Raw genomic sequence first — 17024 nt, 5'->3', positions numbered from 1 at the left:
CTTTATTATCTATTAATAATAGCTTATATAATAGCTATATAAATATAATAAAAATTTCTTATTTCTATATACTACTTAATATACCTATAAAAAAATACTAAAAAATTATAACCTTAAATTTAAGTGTTTATTATAGATATTTTAAAATTTGTACCTAGTACCGGGTTATGTGTCGTAACTTTTGCAGACCCACTGTAGCTGTGAGATCTAGTCGATCAGCGGTATAAAAAAAACACTGACACACAAAGCACAGCGGTGCCGTGTTTGACGCGCGATAAGTGACATGGTCCGTCGCCATTCGTCAGAGTCGCAGATGTTAGCAGCCCATCTATCACCGAACCCAGCAGAGACGAGTGAGACTACCTAGAGAGGTCACACCCATCCATTAGACAGTGTCTTCTCCAGTGACCTCACCAGGTTAGCTCATTCAGCCCCCATGCATGTCGTGTCTCTTGCTTGTTTCGCTTCCATCTGAGTCCCGTCTCATGGCGCAACCGCAATCGCAATCGCAAATCTGAAAACCACAACCCGAACCCATGCGCATTTCCCCGCGTTCTGTAAAAGAACAAAGTCGCCTGTTCGCGCGCGCCGGGCACAGCGAGGTCCAGGGGGACCCTAGGGACTTGTTGGGGGTGTGGTTCACCCTGAAGATCGACGACTTTGGTTGGCGCTGGACCTGTCGGGCTGGTTGCTAGGGGCGGCAGAAGAATTGCTGGCTGGCTCTAGAACAGAGTTTCCCCACGTGCACTCCTGGCTAGCAGCAGCAGAAGTCGAAGACGACATCATGGACTGTAAAAGCGGTGATACGCGAATGATAAGCTACTAGGTACTAAGGTTGCAAACCACGTACCTAGTTCTCGACGCCGTCACTTGGCTCAACAAATAAAGAAATAATCAAATTAAACGAGCATCGGCGACTAGATCTGCCGGTAGAAAAAAAAGAGGGACGTGAAGAAGGGATTATTTCGCTGGTGCGTCCTTGTTGCTTCGCTGGCAGGGGGAACTCATCGGGTAATAGCGCTAAGTCAGGTGCACGGTAAAATGGGGGTAATTTGATCAAATATTAACGGGCGACCTCCAATCTCCACGGCTTCACCACTCAAATTTCGGTACCAATCTATCTCGCAGCTCTCCACTTTCTGACATCACGCTAATCTCCTTTTAGCCCAACAGGGCCGTCTGCTAAATCCTAGACGCTATCGAGCATCTAATTTGCGCGACTGGTTTCCCGTCTCGTCTCAGCTCTTCCCTCGTCTCGCTCGTCGACTTTGTCGCGATCCTTTTTCCACCCTCATCTACTTACTTCATCTTGCTTTTCTTCTCTCCCCCTTATCTCTACGGCATAGGCACCGTCAGATTTGTCCAACTCTTATCAATTTTACTGCCTGAAGCGCCATTGACGGTCTTCAAGGCTCCTTTCTTCTGTTGAATGAATTAAGCCCTGCATTGACACGGTACGTCCAGAGCCGAATCTACTACGGCCCGGTCCCGCCCAAGTCGAGCCCGCGCCTGAAAACGACCACCTTTCATCGCAATCGATTACTGACGCGACTTTTTGTCCTTACGCAGGCTCTACTACCTAATTTATCCTTATTTGCGCCCCGATATACGAGCGCATACACTGCCGACCGTCGCGATTACGCTTCGATTTGTCGATCTAGAGGTACTCCAAATCGGTCGCGCCGCGCCTTAGCATCATACAAAATGGCCTCCCATCAAGAGCGCACACTGCCCTCCAAGCATAATCCTCTCATGACAGAGGATGTTCCGGATTGTAAATATCCTCAAACTATTTCAGTGCCGCGAGATCGCAAGCTTACAATTGTTTCTAGACACGGATTTGGTCGCGCGTAGACGTCTTGGCCAGACTAAGCTGACACCTAAGATGGCCGGCACTGGTGAGACTGAGCAGGCGGCTCTTGGTGTTTTCGATTATGCGCATCTCCGAGCCCCGCTTCCCAAGGGTATCGTCTCGGGCATCTTCAAGTCGAGCCCTAGCAGCTACTTCTTGATGCGCCGCAGTTTTGACGGTTACGTCTCAGCCACCGGCATGTTCAAGGCGAGCTTCCCTTACGCGGAGGCATCCCACGAGGAGGCTGAGCGCAGGTACATCAAGTCTCTTCCTACTACGAGCCCCGAAGAGACTGCCGGCAACATCTGGATCCCCCCGGAGCAGGCTCTCGTTCTCGCCGAGGAGTACAAGATTGCTCCTTGGATTCGCGCTCTCCTCGATCCCGCCAAGATTACCGTGACCACAACTCCAGACTCGTCTTCGCCCAAGAAGAGCATTGCTGCCCCTCCCAAGTTTGATCTTGCCAAGGCGTCGCATCCTGTGCTGGCACCCCCCACCCCCTCGACTATTCCTCGAAGCACTCGATCTCGTCGTTCTGCTAGTCCCACGAAGAGCACCAGGCGCGCCCCTGCCTCGCCTCGAAAGCGAAGCACCCGCGCCAAGGCTGAGACTATCGAGACCATCACTGAGAAGACAGATCTCGTAAATGGTGTGGCTGAAACCGAGGCCAAGTCCGAGGAGACCAAGCGAGAAGAAATTGTTCTTCAATCGACCGAGTTTGAGCCAGCTATCGTTCTGGAGCCCAGGGAAGAGGACCCCAAGGTCAAGGTGCACGTTGAGGAGGACATTGTCAAAGATGAGGACGGTGTCGAAACTAAGCGCACAATTACCGAAGTTGAGCTTCCTCTGCCCACAGCCGGCGAGCCTCCGACTGCCGAGGAGATTGCCCAAATGATGGAAGCAGCCAAGGAGATGGTCCAGAAGACCAAGGAGACAGGAGCCAAGGCTGATGAGGAACAAAACGAGGTCGATGAGGCCCCAGGTTCTGCCAAGAAGAGCAAGCGAAAGGCTGCAGATATTTCCGTCGGTAACAAGGACGGTGAAGAGACAGAAAAGACACCTGAGGAGCAGCCTAGGTCGAAGAAGGTCAAGACTGAGACGGAATTAAGGAAAGAGAAGGTGAAGAACCGGGCGTTACTTGGCCTGGGTGCCACGGTTGCAGTTGGGTGAGTAGAGATGTATCTTGTGACTGGAGGATTCATGCTAACGTTTTGACAGCGCGATTGTTCCTTGGCTTATGAACTTTATCTAAGCAATGAATTGTATGTCATGTCTTCGGAAATTGAAGTCGGTCTTTTAGTAGGAACCTGAATAAACCCACCACGACCATGGCTGAGATATGGGACGGGCGGACTGGATTGGATCGGCGCGGCTATTGTATTTCTTGGTTGTTTTGTTCATTTTCATTTTCTGTTGTTGTGTCTCGTTTTAACGGAATCACTACCCAATACTCACTCACCCTGTTGCTGCAATGAGATGTCGAGAGTGGCATCTTGTTGGGACGACGCCCTTTCGATGTCTTTGTTACTGCTATTACTTACCATGCCACCTCACTATACCATACCATACCTTACCTTACCTTGACATTCCAACTTTGACCTTTCCTCTTTTTTATCAACTTTTATTACCAAAAACTTACTTCACCCCCTTGCACATACCCCTTTGATCTGGGAGATATCACCAATACTAGATGAGTTGGTAGAGACTGGGTCTTTTGCTTGACCGGAGATTTCGGAACGACAGAGATGGAGATGGGCATGATGAGGAACGTCCATATGAGAGGGGATGGTAGAGTTGACTGCGTTGACTCTATAAGATTATGTACGAAGACGTTGAAGTAAAATAAAACGAAAATTAATATGATAAATCGTGTCCAAGTGAAACAAGTATGAAATATTGCAACTACCTAAGAAGAATGACGAACTTGTAGTGAGTTTGCCCCAGGTTTCATTTTATTAGTGCCTTGACTCCCTGAACACCCCCCGCAGCTCAGGTGCCTGCACAGGCTTCCCCGCATCGTCCCTCCGCCTTTTTGCACCATCTCCAACTCGGTCATCGTGTCGTGTCATAGGGAGAGACAGAAACTCTCCCCCCGTAGATAAACTCGGTAGGTCTGGCTAAGTACGGCAATGGCCGGCTGTGATTCGGGTAACCATTCCCCCACACGCCAACCTTGAGTGAGATCCAAGACTTTTTGTTTGTTGTGGTAATGATTTATTTCTTGTATCTTGTTCAGCTTCTTATTTAATCTTGTATACCTTGTTCCAATCCTGACATTGGTTGTGATCTTGTCAGGTAAACTTGAACTATCCATCGTCTTATCCTCAGCCATGAGACCTTCAACACGTCTTGGAAGCTTGATGCTTCGTCGAGGCTTTGCCAGTTCGGCTCGACGACTAGACAATTACGGCTTTATCGGTCTAGGACAAATGGTGTGCATGTCCTTTCAAAGAATGGCTGTCAAAAACTTACATGGAGAATAGGGTTATCAAATGGCAAAGAACCTCCAGTCAAAGCTGAAACCATCAGACAAGGTGTCCATTTTTGATATCAACCCTGAATCTATGAAGGGTCTAGAAACAGAGATGAAGGCTGCTTCGACGGGAGCTCAAGTTGAATTGGCAGCCAGCGCATTCGACGCCTCAAAAGATGCTGTAGGTCATCCCACTCACTTTGTACAGCTGTAGCTGTCTCACTGACACATAAAGGACACAATCATCACTGTGCTCCCGGAGCCTCAGCACGTCAAGGGCGTATATGAATCCGTCATCACATCATCTCTCCCCAAAAAGGACCGCGTTTTTATCGACTGTTCAACCATTGACCCTTCAACATCCCGTCAGGTCGCCAAGACTGTGTCTTCTGCCGGGCAAGGCACATTCGTTGATGCGCCCATGTCTGGAGGTGTTGTAGGCGCAACTGCTGGCACACTTACATTTATGCTCGGTGCTTCACCGGATCTCATCCCTCGTCTCGAGCCCGTCCTTCTCCTCATGGGAAAGAAAGTCCTCCACTGTGGTGACCAAGGCGCAGGTCTATCAGCCAAGTTGGCCAACAACTATCTCTTGGCTCTGAACAACATCGCCACCGCGGAAGCCATGAACTTGGGTATGCAATGGGGTCTGGATCCTAAGAAACTGGCTGGTGTGATCAATGTCAGCACAGGACGATGCTGGCCCAGTGAGGTCAACAACCCTGTTGCGGGTGTTGTAGAGACAGCACCAGCCAACAGAGATTACCGAGGAGGATTCGGCATATCTCTGATGAAGAAGGATCTGAGACTGGCTATGGTGGCAGCTGAAGAGGCTGGGGCGAGGATGGAGTTGGCAAAGACGGCGTTTGCAGTTTACGAAGCTGCTGAAAAGGAGGACAAGTGCAAAGGACGCGACTTTTCTGTTGTGTACCGATATTTGGGGGGCAAGGAGGAGCAGTCATGAAGCAGTGAGCTTAGAAGAAAGGGGGGATGACGCATGGCTCGTATAAGTCAAGTCAATTTGGTGTGAATAGACCAAGAAAGGATAGGTAATAAGAAATCCATGACATGTGATAGTCACTAAAAGGACAGTCTTAGTCAGTGTTACAGTACCTAGAGATAGGTAAAGCTTGTAAGGTAGTATCATCAGATCTAGGTAGATCTTGTCATGAAACATTAATCACTACACCTTGGAAATCGGATCGGTAGCATAAACCGATCCGAAGTCCTGCAGCAGCTAAAAATACGGAGCAGATTCAACCCGACGCTACAGATCTTATCTGCTCTAATGTATGTAGGTACGGTAATTTGAGTCGGCCGCCAAGTGTAATACACCTCCATAAAGACAACACGGACACGTTCCAGAAGCGGAAATGCCCTGTAAGCGAGCAGTAGAACCCGAGCCAACGCGAGAAAAGCGAGGAAAACGAGCTAAACAAGCATTTCCAACGTTGAAATAAGCGGATCTGCACCCGGGAATAGACATAACCGGGCCTTGGCATTCGCATCACCACTACCTAGTCACTCGAATTTAACCTACAAATTAGTTAGTTACTGTCACTGTATCTTCAGTGCTTAATGTCCCGAAGTCCGGGTGTTGGTTGGTCCCGTAAAATCCGGAGGAATTGATGGGTTGGGTCGTAATGAGAAATATGAATGGATCGAGTCAGCAACGATGGATCTTGTTGTATGCACGTACCGTAATCATATTCGGCCTAGGTATCTTTACACCTTCTTCCTTCCTTTCTTTACCCTTCTTCTCCTTCTTCTCTTTTCGTCTTCTCTTTCTGTTTCTTCATGAAACAAGGATTCTTTCCATACAAGCGGGTCGTTTGAAACTAACCCACAAGTCATCATCATCATCATCATCATCATCATCATCATACACACACAGACCAAGAGGCAAATATTAGTGACAACCACTGCCCTCTCTTCATCTACTTGGCATTTCTTTACCTTTACATACCGAGTACTACACCGAGACAGCTTCACAAAATGTACGAGTTGTACGCTCGTCGGCCGGCGAGTTTCGACGACTGTACCGATATCACCGCGCTCTGCCCTGTTAGCGCAACCGTTCTCGGTTATGTTCCCAACAAAGGATCCAGTTACTTCTTTACAATCTGCTTTGCGATTCTATTCCTGTCTTCTGTAGGATTGGGTGTTTGGAAGAAGACATGGACATATGCCGCGACTCTCGGAGCTGGTTTACTGCTAGAGACTATTGGTATGACAGGAACTCACTATAAGTTAGAAGACGACGAATGAAATGCTAACTAAAAGGTTCAGGATATATCGGCCGTATTCAGATGGACCCCAACCCATGGAACTCATCAGCTTTCCAGACCCAAATCTGCTGCATCATCATCGCCCCGACCTTCATCTGCGCTGCCATCTACCTCACCCTCAAGCACGTCGCCCTCGCTCTTAGCCCAGAACTCTCACGAGTTCATCCTCGATGGTATCCGCGCATCTTCCTCCCCGCCGATCTCTCATGTCTCATCATCCAAGCCATCGGTGGCGGTGTCGCAGCAGCCGCTAAGCGCAATGAGCCTGACCTCGCTAGGAACGGCAACCGAACCATCATCGCTGGTGTTGTCCTCCAAGTCATCGTCCTCCTCGCCTTTGGAGCCATGGGCACCGATTACTACCTGCGCGTGAAGAAGTACCTCCATAGCTCAGAGGCTGCCCCTGAGTCGCTGCGTGTCTGGCAGGACAAGAAGTTCCGCATGTTTGGCTTTGCTGTTTCGGGCGCCTATTTTGCCATTCTCACTCGTTGCATTTACCGGTTAGTGCAGAATCCTCATTTATCCTATCTTCTTACATCAGCTGACGCGAGAATCTGTAGAATTGCCGAAATGGCTGGTGGTTGGGGTAATCATATTATGCAGGATGAGCCTAGTTTCCTCGTCCTCGATAGCTCCCTTGTACTCATCACTGGCTTCCTGTTAACAGCCTTCCACCCTGGAATCTTCTTCCCGCAGATGGCTGTCACTATGCAGCGCACTAAGAAGACTGAGGCCGAGACTCCTGCAGAGTCTTCCAGTGAGGAACGAAAAGTTGAAAACTCCCAGACTGCTTAGAGGGATATGGAATAGCTTAGGATAGGGTATAGGGAGCGATATTTGTTATTTGGTCTTATTTGAAACTAGGGCGCGGGATATAGGGACGATATTAGATCAGATCTTGTAGACTCGGATGAGTCCAAGTTGAGCGTGTCTTGATAATGCTTTCTATCGATATTAGGATTTGACCAGTCTATCGGCTTCTCCATCGTCATCGCTATCCGTCTCTTCTTCCTCGTCATCTTCTTCTTCCTCCTCCTCCGATGATTCCTCTTCTGTCTCTTCTTCCGTCTCCTCGCTTTCTTGCTCTTCTTCTGCAAGCCAGTCATCCAAAGTCTTAGCACCCACTGCTTCGCCCGTGCCAGTTCCTGTGCCGTTTGACTTGCTAGGCATGACTGTCTTGACCGCCTCGTCGAGTCTCTCACTGGCAGGCAGTGTGCTTCTTTCTACGTCATACCTAGAACTTTGGCTGCCTTCGGGTTCTCGAAGTCGGCGATCAGGCTGTTTTCCTTCCTCGACCCAGTCAGGTAAGGGTTCATAGCCCCGAAGACCATGAATACCACCACCACCTGCAAGCACCAATGTGGAAGAACCTAGGAGGAATCCCTTTCGAGATTCTGATGGACTCGGGGCATGTGGTGCTGGCTTCTCAGCAAGGAGCATCAGCGTCGCCAGCTGGGGAACTGCGAGAAGTGATCGATACATTCTCGCACGATCACGGAGATCAAACGATGTATCATATCTCACAAGTAGCAGGACATATTCCCATAACCTCAGAATGGGATGAGTATCTGTATCCATAGGCGAGTCTTCCTCAGCGTCCCTCTCCTTTTCAGCTTCAGTCCTTCGGTTGAGATGATGGAGATAAACCTTAGCCGCCAAGAGCAAAATCTGTTGCTTAGCAACTGGCGATTCATTAGAAAACTCCTTGAGCAAGATGCGAAGAACATCCGGCGCAATGTTGTCCTCTCCATTTAGACCTGAAAATTCACCCACAAGCCAGATGATTGTAGCACGAGCCTGGGGGTCAGTTGCAGAGTCGAGATTCTTTGCTAGGCGAACAACCGTCCCGACATGTCCCTGGACGTCCTGTTGTATCAGGTGACGAATGACTGTTAGTGACTCGGCAGCGAGGGTGCCGTCCAAGCTGGTGATTTGACCCAGGAGTAACTTCAAGCATCGAGGAGCTGCAGAAGTATCAGTCTGGGCGCAGCGGCCAATAGCACGCACCGCCTCTCGAACCAATGCTTTGTTTGTTCCCTGTGAGAAGTGTTCAAGTTCCTTCAGAATAAGACTTTTAACGTGTGGTGGGCTGTGAGGAAAGATAATTGTCAAGATTTCCAACTTCAATTCCCACACAGTGGCAGTATCGGTGGCTCGAACCAGGAAATGGCTGGCATATTTGACGAAATCGGTGGGCCGAAGAAGACAAACGGAGACGATGTTGAAGAGAGCAGTCTCCTGGATATCCTGAGCTCCACGAAGCAAGGCGATCAAGGGGCCAATAGCTTGCTTCACGTACTCGGGCGTTCCGATATCGACATAGCACCGAGTGACAGCGACAACAACACCAGCATTCCTACTCTGCAGTAAAGGTCTGATGCCATTTAGCAACAATGCTAGATCCGGGTCAAGCACTGAAGACCCCTGGCTGAGGCTACCTTGTCGCGATTCGCCGTAAAAGTCGTCCACTCGCTGGTCCTGGGAATTTTCATTCGATTCGTCTGGCGACTCTGTCCTTCGAGGGAAGCACTTTCGCGCATAATACATCATCAGTCGCAGTGTTGCCAGTTGACTCCATTCATCCATATCCACCACTTGCTTGATCAGCGTGCGATAATTCTTATGAATAAGGTCTATTCGGTCGGGGCAAATCTCGAGGAAAGCTGAGACGGCAGCTCCAGCAACATAGTATTGCTTGTCACCCAGTAAGGTCGTCAAGTAATCGATCAACTGCGGCGCTTGACTCGGGTCTAATCGATGACATTTCGGAATCGCAAGGGCAGCTGCTTTCCGCACGTAGGGGCTCATGTCGGCCACACCCTTCTTGATAGCGAGAGATACAATCTGGCTGATGACGGGAACTCGAATTCCGGACATGGTCTTGAGGGCGAGAGCTCGGACTTGGGGGTTCTGATCGGATAATGATTTCTGAATAGTGTTGATGGAGAGGAGTGCGAGATCGGGCTCCTGTTCGGCATGGTGGATGAGGTATATGTAGACAAGCTTCTTGATTTCGATATTCGGCGAAGCGACATTCTTGACGACAGAAGAGAATAAGGGTAGAGTCTTGTGGTTTCGATACATCATCTGCCTCGTCACTATCAGCGCCGAAATACACAGTCAAGAGAACAGCACCACGCACCGCCATAACACGCCGTAGACCCTCGAGGACCTCGCGCTCGTTCCTGCTATCCAATAACTTCCTCATCTGGTTCCGATCCAAAGGTCTTGAGCTCGTGCGCGCACCACGCGTCGCCTGGGCAGCATCGAGGGTGAGCTCCCTCGCTGTAAGATCGATCAGTCAATTTTAGCGACAGATGAAGCGGTCAATAAGGAGACGTACCGGTCTCCATGAGACTCGAGATCTTCGCTATTGACTCCATTGCGCGAGTGAGCTTTTTCCAAGCTTACGCCGCGTTTGAGAGGAGGGTGAGCTTTCGAGGGCGGGTTTTAGTGTAGGTGTTTGAGATGACGTTGAGTGATGGCTGTTGCGGACTGTGGAGGTGGAGGGACGTGACATTTGGTGGGGAGCTCAACTACCTGCCCTTACTAAGTAAGTAAAGACATTACAACTGCATCTTTATATCAACACATTGGCCTGAAAATTAAGAACAATATTCAAGTTAACCAAAATGACATGATGCCAATCATTCCACAAAATGTATCATCAGGATTTAAGTATGCGATAACAAAGCTCGAAACTCAACTCTCTTCTGTTTGCTCAACCTTGTTGATATGAGCTACCCTGGATAAACTCAATGGTAACATCACAACCATGGAATCCTTCCAACCCATCGTCGTTTCACCACAAACTCCTTCCGAGCTTCTATCGTACATCATATCCTACCATAGATACCCTTCGACAATAATAGTCGGATCGTCAAAGGAAGAGTTTCAGAGCTCACTCATTGAGGAAATAACACACCATCTTACTCTTCAAGAGGAACAACAACAACCCAACTACCCAGGCAACTCAGAGACGCCGTCTTCTCATCATCTCCTAAAGGCACCTCTCTACCAAATAGCTATATCCCGCCACATTAGATTTATATTTGCACCAACCGTCACACATCTACGTGCCTTTCTCTCCGTCTTTACACCACAGGATTCTCCTATACCAGCACCACCAAACTATACGCCCACTTCTCGACCACCACTACTACTAGTTTACGGACTCCTAGCTCTTCACAGGGACGCAAGTGAATGGTCTGCACAAGGAATCGGTAACTCAGCCGCTCTTTTAGTCGATGCTGCCTCACGAAACGAGTTTAGAGCTGCCATAATCGAGCCAAAAGGGATAGGAGGTCACGATACCCTGGATCATCTTGGAGGAGAGATGATACCTCTGTTGAATGGCACATCAAGAAGAGACGATGGACAATGGAGCGGACGAACTGCCAGTGCTAAGCAAGTCCTGCGCCGATGGTTCGAATTCGATACTCGTGAACAATAAGCTTGAATTCGTTGGGGCACTCACTCCCATGATAAACTTGGCCAAGTTTCTATCTATCTTGTCAAGTGCACGATATACTCAACCATGTATTTATTACTAAATGAACATCAAATCGTTATTTTCACGATGAAAATAGTCATACTAAGCGTCAACATTAACATGGCGTCATTACAGCCTTCAACGCCAACCCAAGGTATCTATCCCAAATATTGCCGCCAACCATAACATAAAGCATGACAAACACCGAAACTACCGTTGGACAGACTTAAGCAATAGCCTGCTCCATCTCAGCAATGTATAGCTTGATGTGTGCTTCCATCTTGCGGTACTCTTCATGCGCACTATGAACCTCATTCTCAATGTTCTCCTTCAAGTCGAGCATCTATGCACATGTTAGTAAACTGTCACTCATGAATAACCTTGCGGCACAGCTTACCTTTTTCTCAGTCTGCTCGATTCTGACACGTCGAACCTCCATCTCCTTGCCCTTCTCAGTCTGCTCCTCAGTGAGCTGCTTGTGCATTGCCCGGAGCTCATGCATCTTCTCCTTCGCCTCCCTTGCCTTCTGGTTGCTCTGCTCGCGGAGTTTCTCTGTCCTCTCTGTCCACTTGCTCAACTGACGTTTCAGCATAGTCTCGGTGCGCTCGACTTCACGCGCGTTGTTACCGCGCTCTGAGAGGGCATCACGCTGCTTTGCATTACGTGCTAGTTCTTCCTCTTCCTTGGCCAGCTCTGCAGCGATCTCATCGAGGATCTTTATGCATGATGCAACATCTGTGGAGACGACTGAGAATGAATCCGTTGAGGTCTGCAAGGCTCGTGCTCTTCGGTCCAATGCGTCGATGTGTGATTTATCGTTATTGAGAATTTCACGCAGCTCGGCCAAGTTCTCCTGAAGATCTGAAGCGCTCTGGAGCACATAAGGTCGCAGCTTTGTGCTTTCCTGTTTCAAGGTAACCTTTTCGTGGGTCTTTTGTTCCAACACTGCAGTGAGCTCGCCCTTCTTCTGTTTGGCCTCTTCCAGACGTGCAGCAACCCTTTCCTGGTTCCGTCGAAGCTCCAGCAGTCTCTTCTTGAGCTCCTCGTTCCTCATCGTCTTTTCTCGGACTTGCGCCTCCATGGCTTTGCGGTTATGTTTCATATCTTCTAGACGGCCCTCGTTCTCCTGGTTCTCGGCATAGAGCGTCTCAATGCGTGTCTTTGTCGACTCTGCCTTGTTATAGTACTGGTCGATAACAGCCGTTTGTGACTCGCGGAATCGAACAAAATTAATTAGGTAACTGAAGATCTTGACGAGGCGATCATATGTCGGTTTATACAAGTCGTTGAAGCTGAAATCGGTGATGCCGCACTCAAACAACAGCCTGCGCAGCGACACGTAAAAGCCCATCAGGTTACGAGTGTCCGGAGGGATGACATCCGAGTATTCTCCAACAATATCCTCGGCGGCAGCTCGCATGGCCGGCTCAACAGACTCACGCGTCGCATTGAGGAGGAGCTCGGCGAACCACTCAAAGATTTGCTGAACATGTGCTGCATTTGGCTTTTGAAGATCTGCGACGGTGAAGTTGATGCCGATGTCGGTGATGCAGCCAACGATTTCGCGGTCGGGGAGACGCATAAAAGCATCTGCCTCCTCCTCCTTTTTTCGTGTCCGCGATTGCTGCTGCGAGGTTGGGATAATGCTCATTCGCGGATTGTACGCCATGGTTGTGGTTGTGTTTTATCCTGTCAAAATTGTGTTCTCTCCTTTGGCTGCGCTTTTGGCTTAATTAGTTTGTCGCGATTACGGATACTGAGAAGCATAAACACCATATACGTGTTGCCGTGGAAACATGGAGAAGTGGCATCACGTGATGGCATATCGCAGCCCAACTCCGTTGTGTCAGTATTGTTTCAGTAAATGGAGATTTGTGCAGATCTTAAACAGTGGCTTCAGACAAATACGACAGATGTCTTTGATAAACGATGTCTTTACTATTGGTCATGTTTAATTTCGTCCCTAATTATGGGAAAGTTTTATCTTTGAATCCTGTGACTGATCTCGGTCGATATGTGATGACCCTTGACCACTCAGGAGGTACTTGAGGGATACTAGGTATGCTGAGTGTCTGATACTATGATAATTCTGAGCTTCGATCCATCATCTCATCTCGAAATAACACTTCCGAAATCCAAAGAATGCTGCAGGGAGAAGCACTGACATGTTCCACATAACTGCTATCAGTGACGTTTCGCTCGTATCACTAAATATAGTCCAGATGGTCACCAGCATATCATTGGCGAGAATCGACTGGTGATCCTTGACTATTCTGCACTTGTTCGTCTCACTTGCAGCCGTCAACTCGTCTCTGTGCATTTGCAACCTGTGAATTAATCACTCAATTCGCGTGGCTTGGTAATGCAGCAGATGCAAGCACAGTCCAGTAAATTGCCGTGACATCTAGTCTCTGCGGCACGCAGTGAACAGTCGCTCAGTATGGCTAATACTACCTCATACAGCGACTCAGCGAAAGAATGGGCTGTCGGCCGTTTGGTCAAAACTCTTCCAAGGGAACGTGTTTGTAAGCCAGTTCCTCAAAAATCTTCGTCCCACGTTGCCAGCTCCAACCACAACTTCTGCGTACAGTATCTCATCCACGTGGCGGTACGCCAGCACGCCCGATCCAGCCCCAGGACGTTTCATCGCTTTTTGATCAATCAAAGTGGCGTCCCTGAAACGAAATCACCGTTCTCTTACTCTAGCCTGTCTGCTTGTCCAGGGGGTAGGGAAGCTCGAAGTCTGAGTACCTAAAAAAGCAAAAGCTCTACGACATTGAAACATGAGATCGGTTGGCCCAAAGCCTAGTCCCCAGAACCAATACTCCCCAATGAAACAAGGGCTCAGGGGCATCGAAACGCTGGGACAAATCTGCCCCGATCGACTCTGACGAAGGAGCAAACCTAATCTTCGCTTCTGCCGAAGAGATCATCAAGCCCATTTACTCCGTACTGGTTCAAGAACTGATTGACTCGCTGGTATTGACCGCAAATAGTCCTTGGCTCGGAAATTGGCTAGAAACCCATTGAAATAGGCAACGGGAAGCGACATGTATCTTGTTGTGCGACGCAAACATCCCCCGGCTATTGGCGACGACCAAAAAGAAGCCTTCAGAAATCCTCTTCATGCATGACTTGACATGCATGGTGCCTTGCGGAAACCTTTCTTGGACAAGGAAACCCCGAGTAACTTGCTAAGGTTACGGAGGGATGGGCCGCCCTTTGTTTCCGTGGCGGGCGCCGGGAGCGCTAAGATTCACCACTGTTAGACAAGGATCCCATCCTCTACTGCATGATTGAGAGTGTCGTTGACATTGCAAGATGTCGCAAGCTTGAAAGACGATCTCTCGGTGATCATCTTGTGGTTTCTCAGCCGTTAGGATTCAGAGATGGCACACGATTCGGGATCACTGACCCAACTGTATTTTCATTGGCCAATCTGAAGTTCGGGTGAAGTCAAAAAGAACCCTCTGGTCCCTGATTCGCAACGTTCCTCAGGCCCAAGCTCCACGTTGCAACGGTCGTGCTGCGGGAGTGCTCTAGTACAGTACATATACGGAGTACGTACTAAGGCATATTCCGCGATAGGTAGACTGGGCAAACTTGCCGACCATGCCACGGTGATGTATGACAAGTTCATTGTGTGACGTCGAATATGTAACTTCAACTCTCATGAAGGCTAAGCTGAGCCGGTCTGACCTGTCAGCTTGTATGATTGAAAGAAATCCTGAAATGCAATTGATCGACACAGAGCTTCAATTCGGTAATTGTTGACCTGAACTGCTCGTGTAATCATGACGCTCATTTCCATGTCGAGGTTGGATCGACAGTAGGAGGGGACGAAAACTTGGTTCGGAAATAACCCTACCCATGCTTGCCATGTTCTTGATAGAAGTCCAGGATTGTAAACAGTGCCTCTGGGGACTCAAACATTGAAATTTGAAAGAAAGAAGCAGAAAGATCCCAGGGATCAAATACGGTAATCGGCCGTATTTGTTACCCTGCCGTATTAAAAACGAGCTGGCCTTTGCGGCTATCCTAACTACTTGATAACCTTGTGGCTTCGTTAAGCTTCTGGTGAATGGTGATAGACAGGGGCTGTATCGATCATCACATTCCAAAAGCCCAAGCTGGCTAAGATTCGGTCAGCACTTTCTAAGCATCGGCTGGCGGATACGAAGGCCCCAGAAGGCAACGAGAAATCAAGTGTCGGGGTTTAAGAGAAGTGACTTCGTACTTTGAAAAGATAATACGAAGAAACACGCAGGGACGGCGTAGACGGGACAGGCGCAAGTCGCATGGGTCCTGATGCGAGGTACATACTTAGGTAGGTATCGGTACCTGGAAAACGGACGAGAGAGGCTTGGCAAAAAGGCTCAGGTACAGGACACCTGATGCCGTCTGCCAATCCAATGGAACCTCTGCAACGTGCTACGCACAACAAATCAATTCGCAGCTACAGCACTGGGCTGTACAAGGTAGTTTCGAAACATTGCTTTGTCCAAGTCAAGCGCTCAACCTCAAGGGGGCAGAAGAGGGAGGGAGCAAGCACAGTGGCCTCTAGCGACTCTCAACACGCGCCGGACGGTTGTGAGACATGACTGAACAGGTGCAGTAGTCACCTAATGGCAAGGGGGCGGGGATTTTGGCGTGACAGCCTCGATCGCGTGGCGGCGAACGAGATCTTCGGACAGGGCGAAACGATGTCCCCTGTGGCCTTTGTCGAACTATCCGTAGCGTCCAACCCAATATCTGTTGATAGTACGGAGTACATACTGCACTCAATCGTGTGGCGGGTGTCGTGAACCACGAGACCAGCTATCGCGATTCATCGTGGCCGCGGGAGGAGAAAGAAGCCGGAGAGAATAAGCGACGATAACGAGAGTATCTGACATGTGCCGATGGCTGCTTGGTCCATGGCTACTACCTATTCATTGATATCCCGCGAGGAGACGGAAAAGGTATTTGACTCGATCTAGTCAATCAATGGGAGGGAACTTTCCAAAGTTGAGCCAAGTTGATTTGTGGCTGCAACGGCGACGACAAGTGTGGCGAACAGTCGCGTTGCAGAAGATCACAGACGAAAGAGGAGCTGAGCACCGAGAAAGTGTCCCCGTGGCATACTGAATTATAGAGTAGGAGTGACGGCAAAGCCATCAACTCGTGGTTATACACACCCTCTCGTTCCTGAGATTGGCCAATCTAAGGAAGTGGCCATTGCAGAAGGGCACGAACTTGACCTCATGCATTGGTTGAGGTGCCCTGAGGCAAGATGAGATTCGACATCTAAAGTCCAAGCCAATGCCAACGCCAATGCGCGGAGAGGACATACACGGAGCTATGCCGACGATCATCGACGGCTCATAGCGGAGTGAAGATCCGGAGGCCCATCCTAGGCCATATTTGCTCCATCTTCAGCTGTAATGATTGCCAAGTATCAAAGCTCCAATGGAGTTGTGATCTTTTGTCAGTCTTGTAATCCTTGACATAGACACGAACAGCATAGTGAGCTCGTGATACAAAGACAAAATCGTCTATGCTGTTTGTTTCATGCAATTCCTTTAAAAAGCGGCCAAAATAGCATCCGCTACGCCTTTCAGAGTTAACCTAGCGGCTGCTGAGTGTTAGTCGACAGCCAAGACCGCCCAGCCTCTGCTTGGAACACAAGTACCGACAGGGGCAGTGATGAGACGAATTTAGAGCATGATTGTAGGAATGCCAGAGCACAATTCGGACCGCCTGAGTAGGTATTTGCCATGAATCAGTTGTTATCATCAGCTGCTGTGGTATCTGTAGATGCTTTAGAGAGATAAGTCCTAAAGTTGGCTCCCCCTTGCCACGAATCGTGTCTCCATTGCTCCCCGCCTTTTACATCATCTTCATGCCATTGGCAATTCACTCTGGTGATGGTTTGCTTAG

At 49.0% G+C, this 17024-nt stretch overlaps 6 protein-coding genes across 6 annotated transcripts; 4 read left to right on the top strand and 2 right to left on the bottom strand.

Annotated features, from left to right (window-relative positions):
- Positions 1-1704: 1704 nt before the first annotated feature.
- On the top strand, positions 1705-3104 carry FSUBG_6637 (transcription factor; the record flags this gene model as incomplete). The annotated part of the gene is made up of 3 exons (XM_036684857.1): positions 1705-1774; positions 1833-3018; positions 3071-3104. 3 exons carry the CDS (start codon positions 1705-1707, stop codon positions 3102-3104), a joined length of 1290 nt encoding a protein of 429 aa, XP_036537930.1.
- A 1078-nt stretch (positions 3105-4182) lies between these two features.
- FSUBG_6636 (3-hydroxyisobutyrate dehydrogenase) lies at positions 4183-5289 on the top strand (the record flags this gene model as incomplete). The annotated part of the gene is made up of 3 exons (XM_036684856.1): positions 4183-4284; positions 4336-4506; positions 4561-5289. 3 exons carry the CDS (start codon positions 4183-4185, stop codon positions 5287-5289), a joined length of 1002 nt encoding a protein of 333 aa, XP_036537929.1.
- A 1031-nt stretch (positions 5290-6320) lies between these two features.
- Positions 6321-7408, top strand: FSUBG_6635 (phospholipid-translocating ATPase; the record flags this gene model as incomplete). The annotated part of the gene is made up of 3 exons (XM_036684855.1): positions 6321-6552; positions 6615-7113; positions 7174-7408. 3 exons carry the CDS (start codon positions 6321-6323, stop codon positions 7406-7408), a joined length of 966 nt encoding a protein of 321 aa, XP_036537928.1.
- Positions 7409-7567: 159 nt separating this feature from the next.
- Positions 7568-9996, bottom strand: FSUBG_6634 (AP-3 complex subunit beta-2; the record flags this gene model as incomplete). The annotated part of the gene is made up of 3 exons (XM_036684854.1): positions 7568-9700; positions 9756-9898; positions 9957-9996. 3 exons carry the CDS (start codon positions 9994-9996, stop codon positions 7568-7570), a joined length of 2316 nt encoding a protein of 771 aa, XP_036537927.1.
- A 392-nt stretch (positions 9997-10388) lies between these two features.
- FSUBG_6633 (uncharacterized protein) lies at positions 10389-11066 on the top strand (the record flags this gene model as incomplete). Its single annotated transcript, XM_036684853.1, has 1 exon — positions 10389-11066. One exon carries the CDS (start codon positions 10389-10391, stop codon positions 11064-11066), a length of 678 nt encoding a protein of 225 aa, XP_036537926.1.
- A 265-nt stretch (positions 11067-11331) lies between these two features.
- FSUBG_6632 (kinetochore NUF2) lies at positions 11332-12774 on the bottom strand (the record flags this gene model as incomplete). The annotated part of the gene is made up of 2 exons (XM_036684852.1): positions 11332-11448; positions 11503-12774. 2 exons carry the CDS (start codon positions 12772-12774, stop codon positions 11332-11334), a joined length of 1389 nt encoding a protein of 462 aa, XP_036537925.1.
- Between the last annotated feature and the right edge of the window lie 4250 nt (positions 12775-17024).

The sequence above is a fragment of the Fusarium subglutinans genome, assembly GCF_013396075.1.
Source record: "Fusarium subglutinans strain NRRL 66333 chromosome Unknown NRRL66333_c0000069, whole genome shotgun sequence".
Taxonomy (NCBI): domain Eukaryota; kingdom Fungi; phylum Ascomycota; class Sordariomycetes; order Hypocreales; family Nectriaceae; genus Fusarium; species Fusarium subglutinans.
The sequence above is the reverse complement of the archived record's forward strand: the minus strand, read 5'-3'. Positions and strand labels throughout refer to the sequence as shown.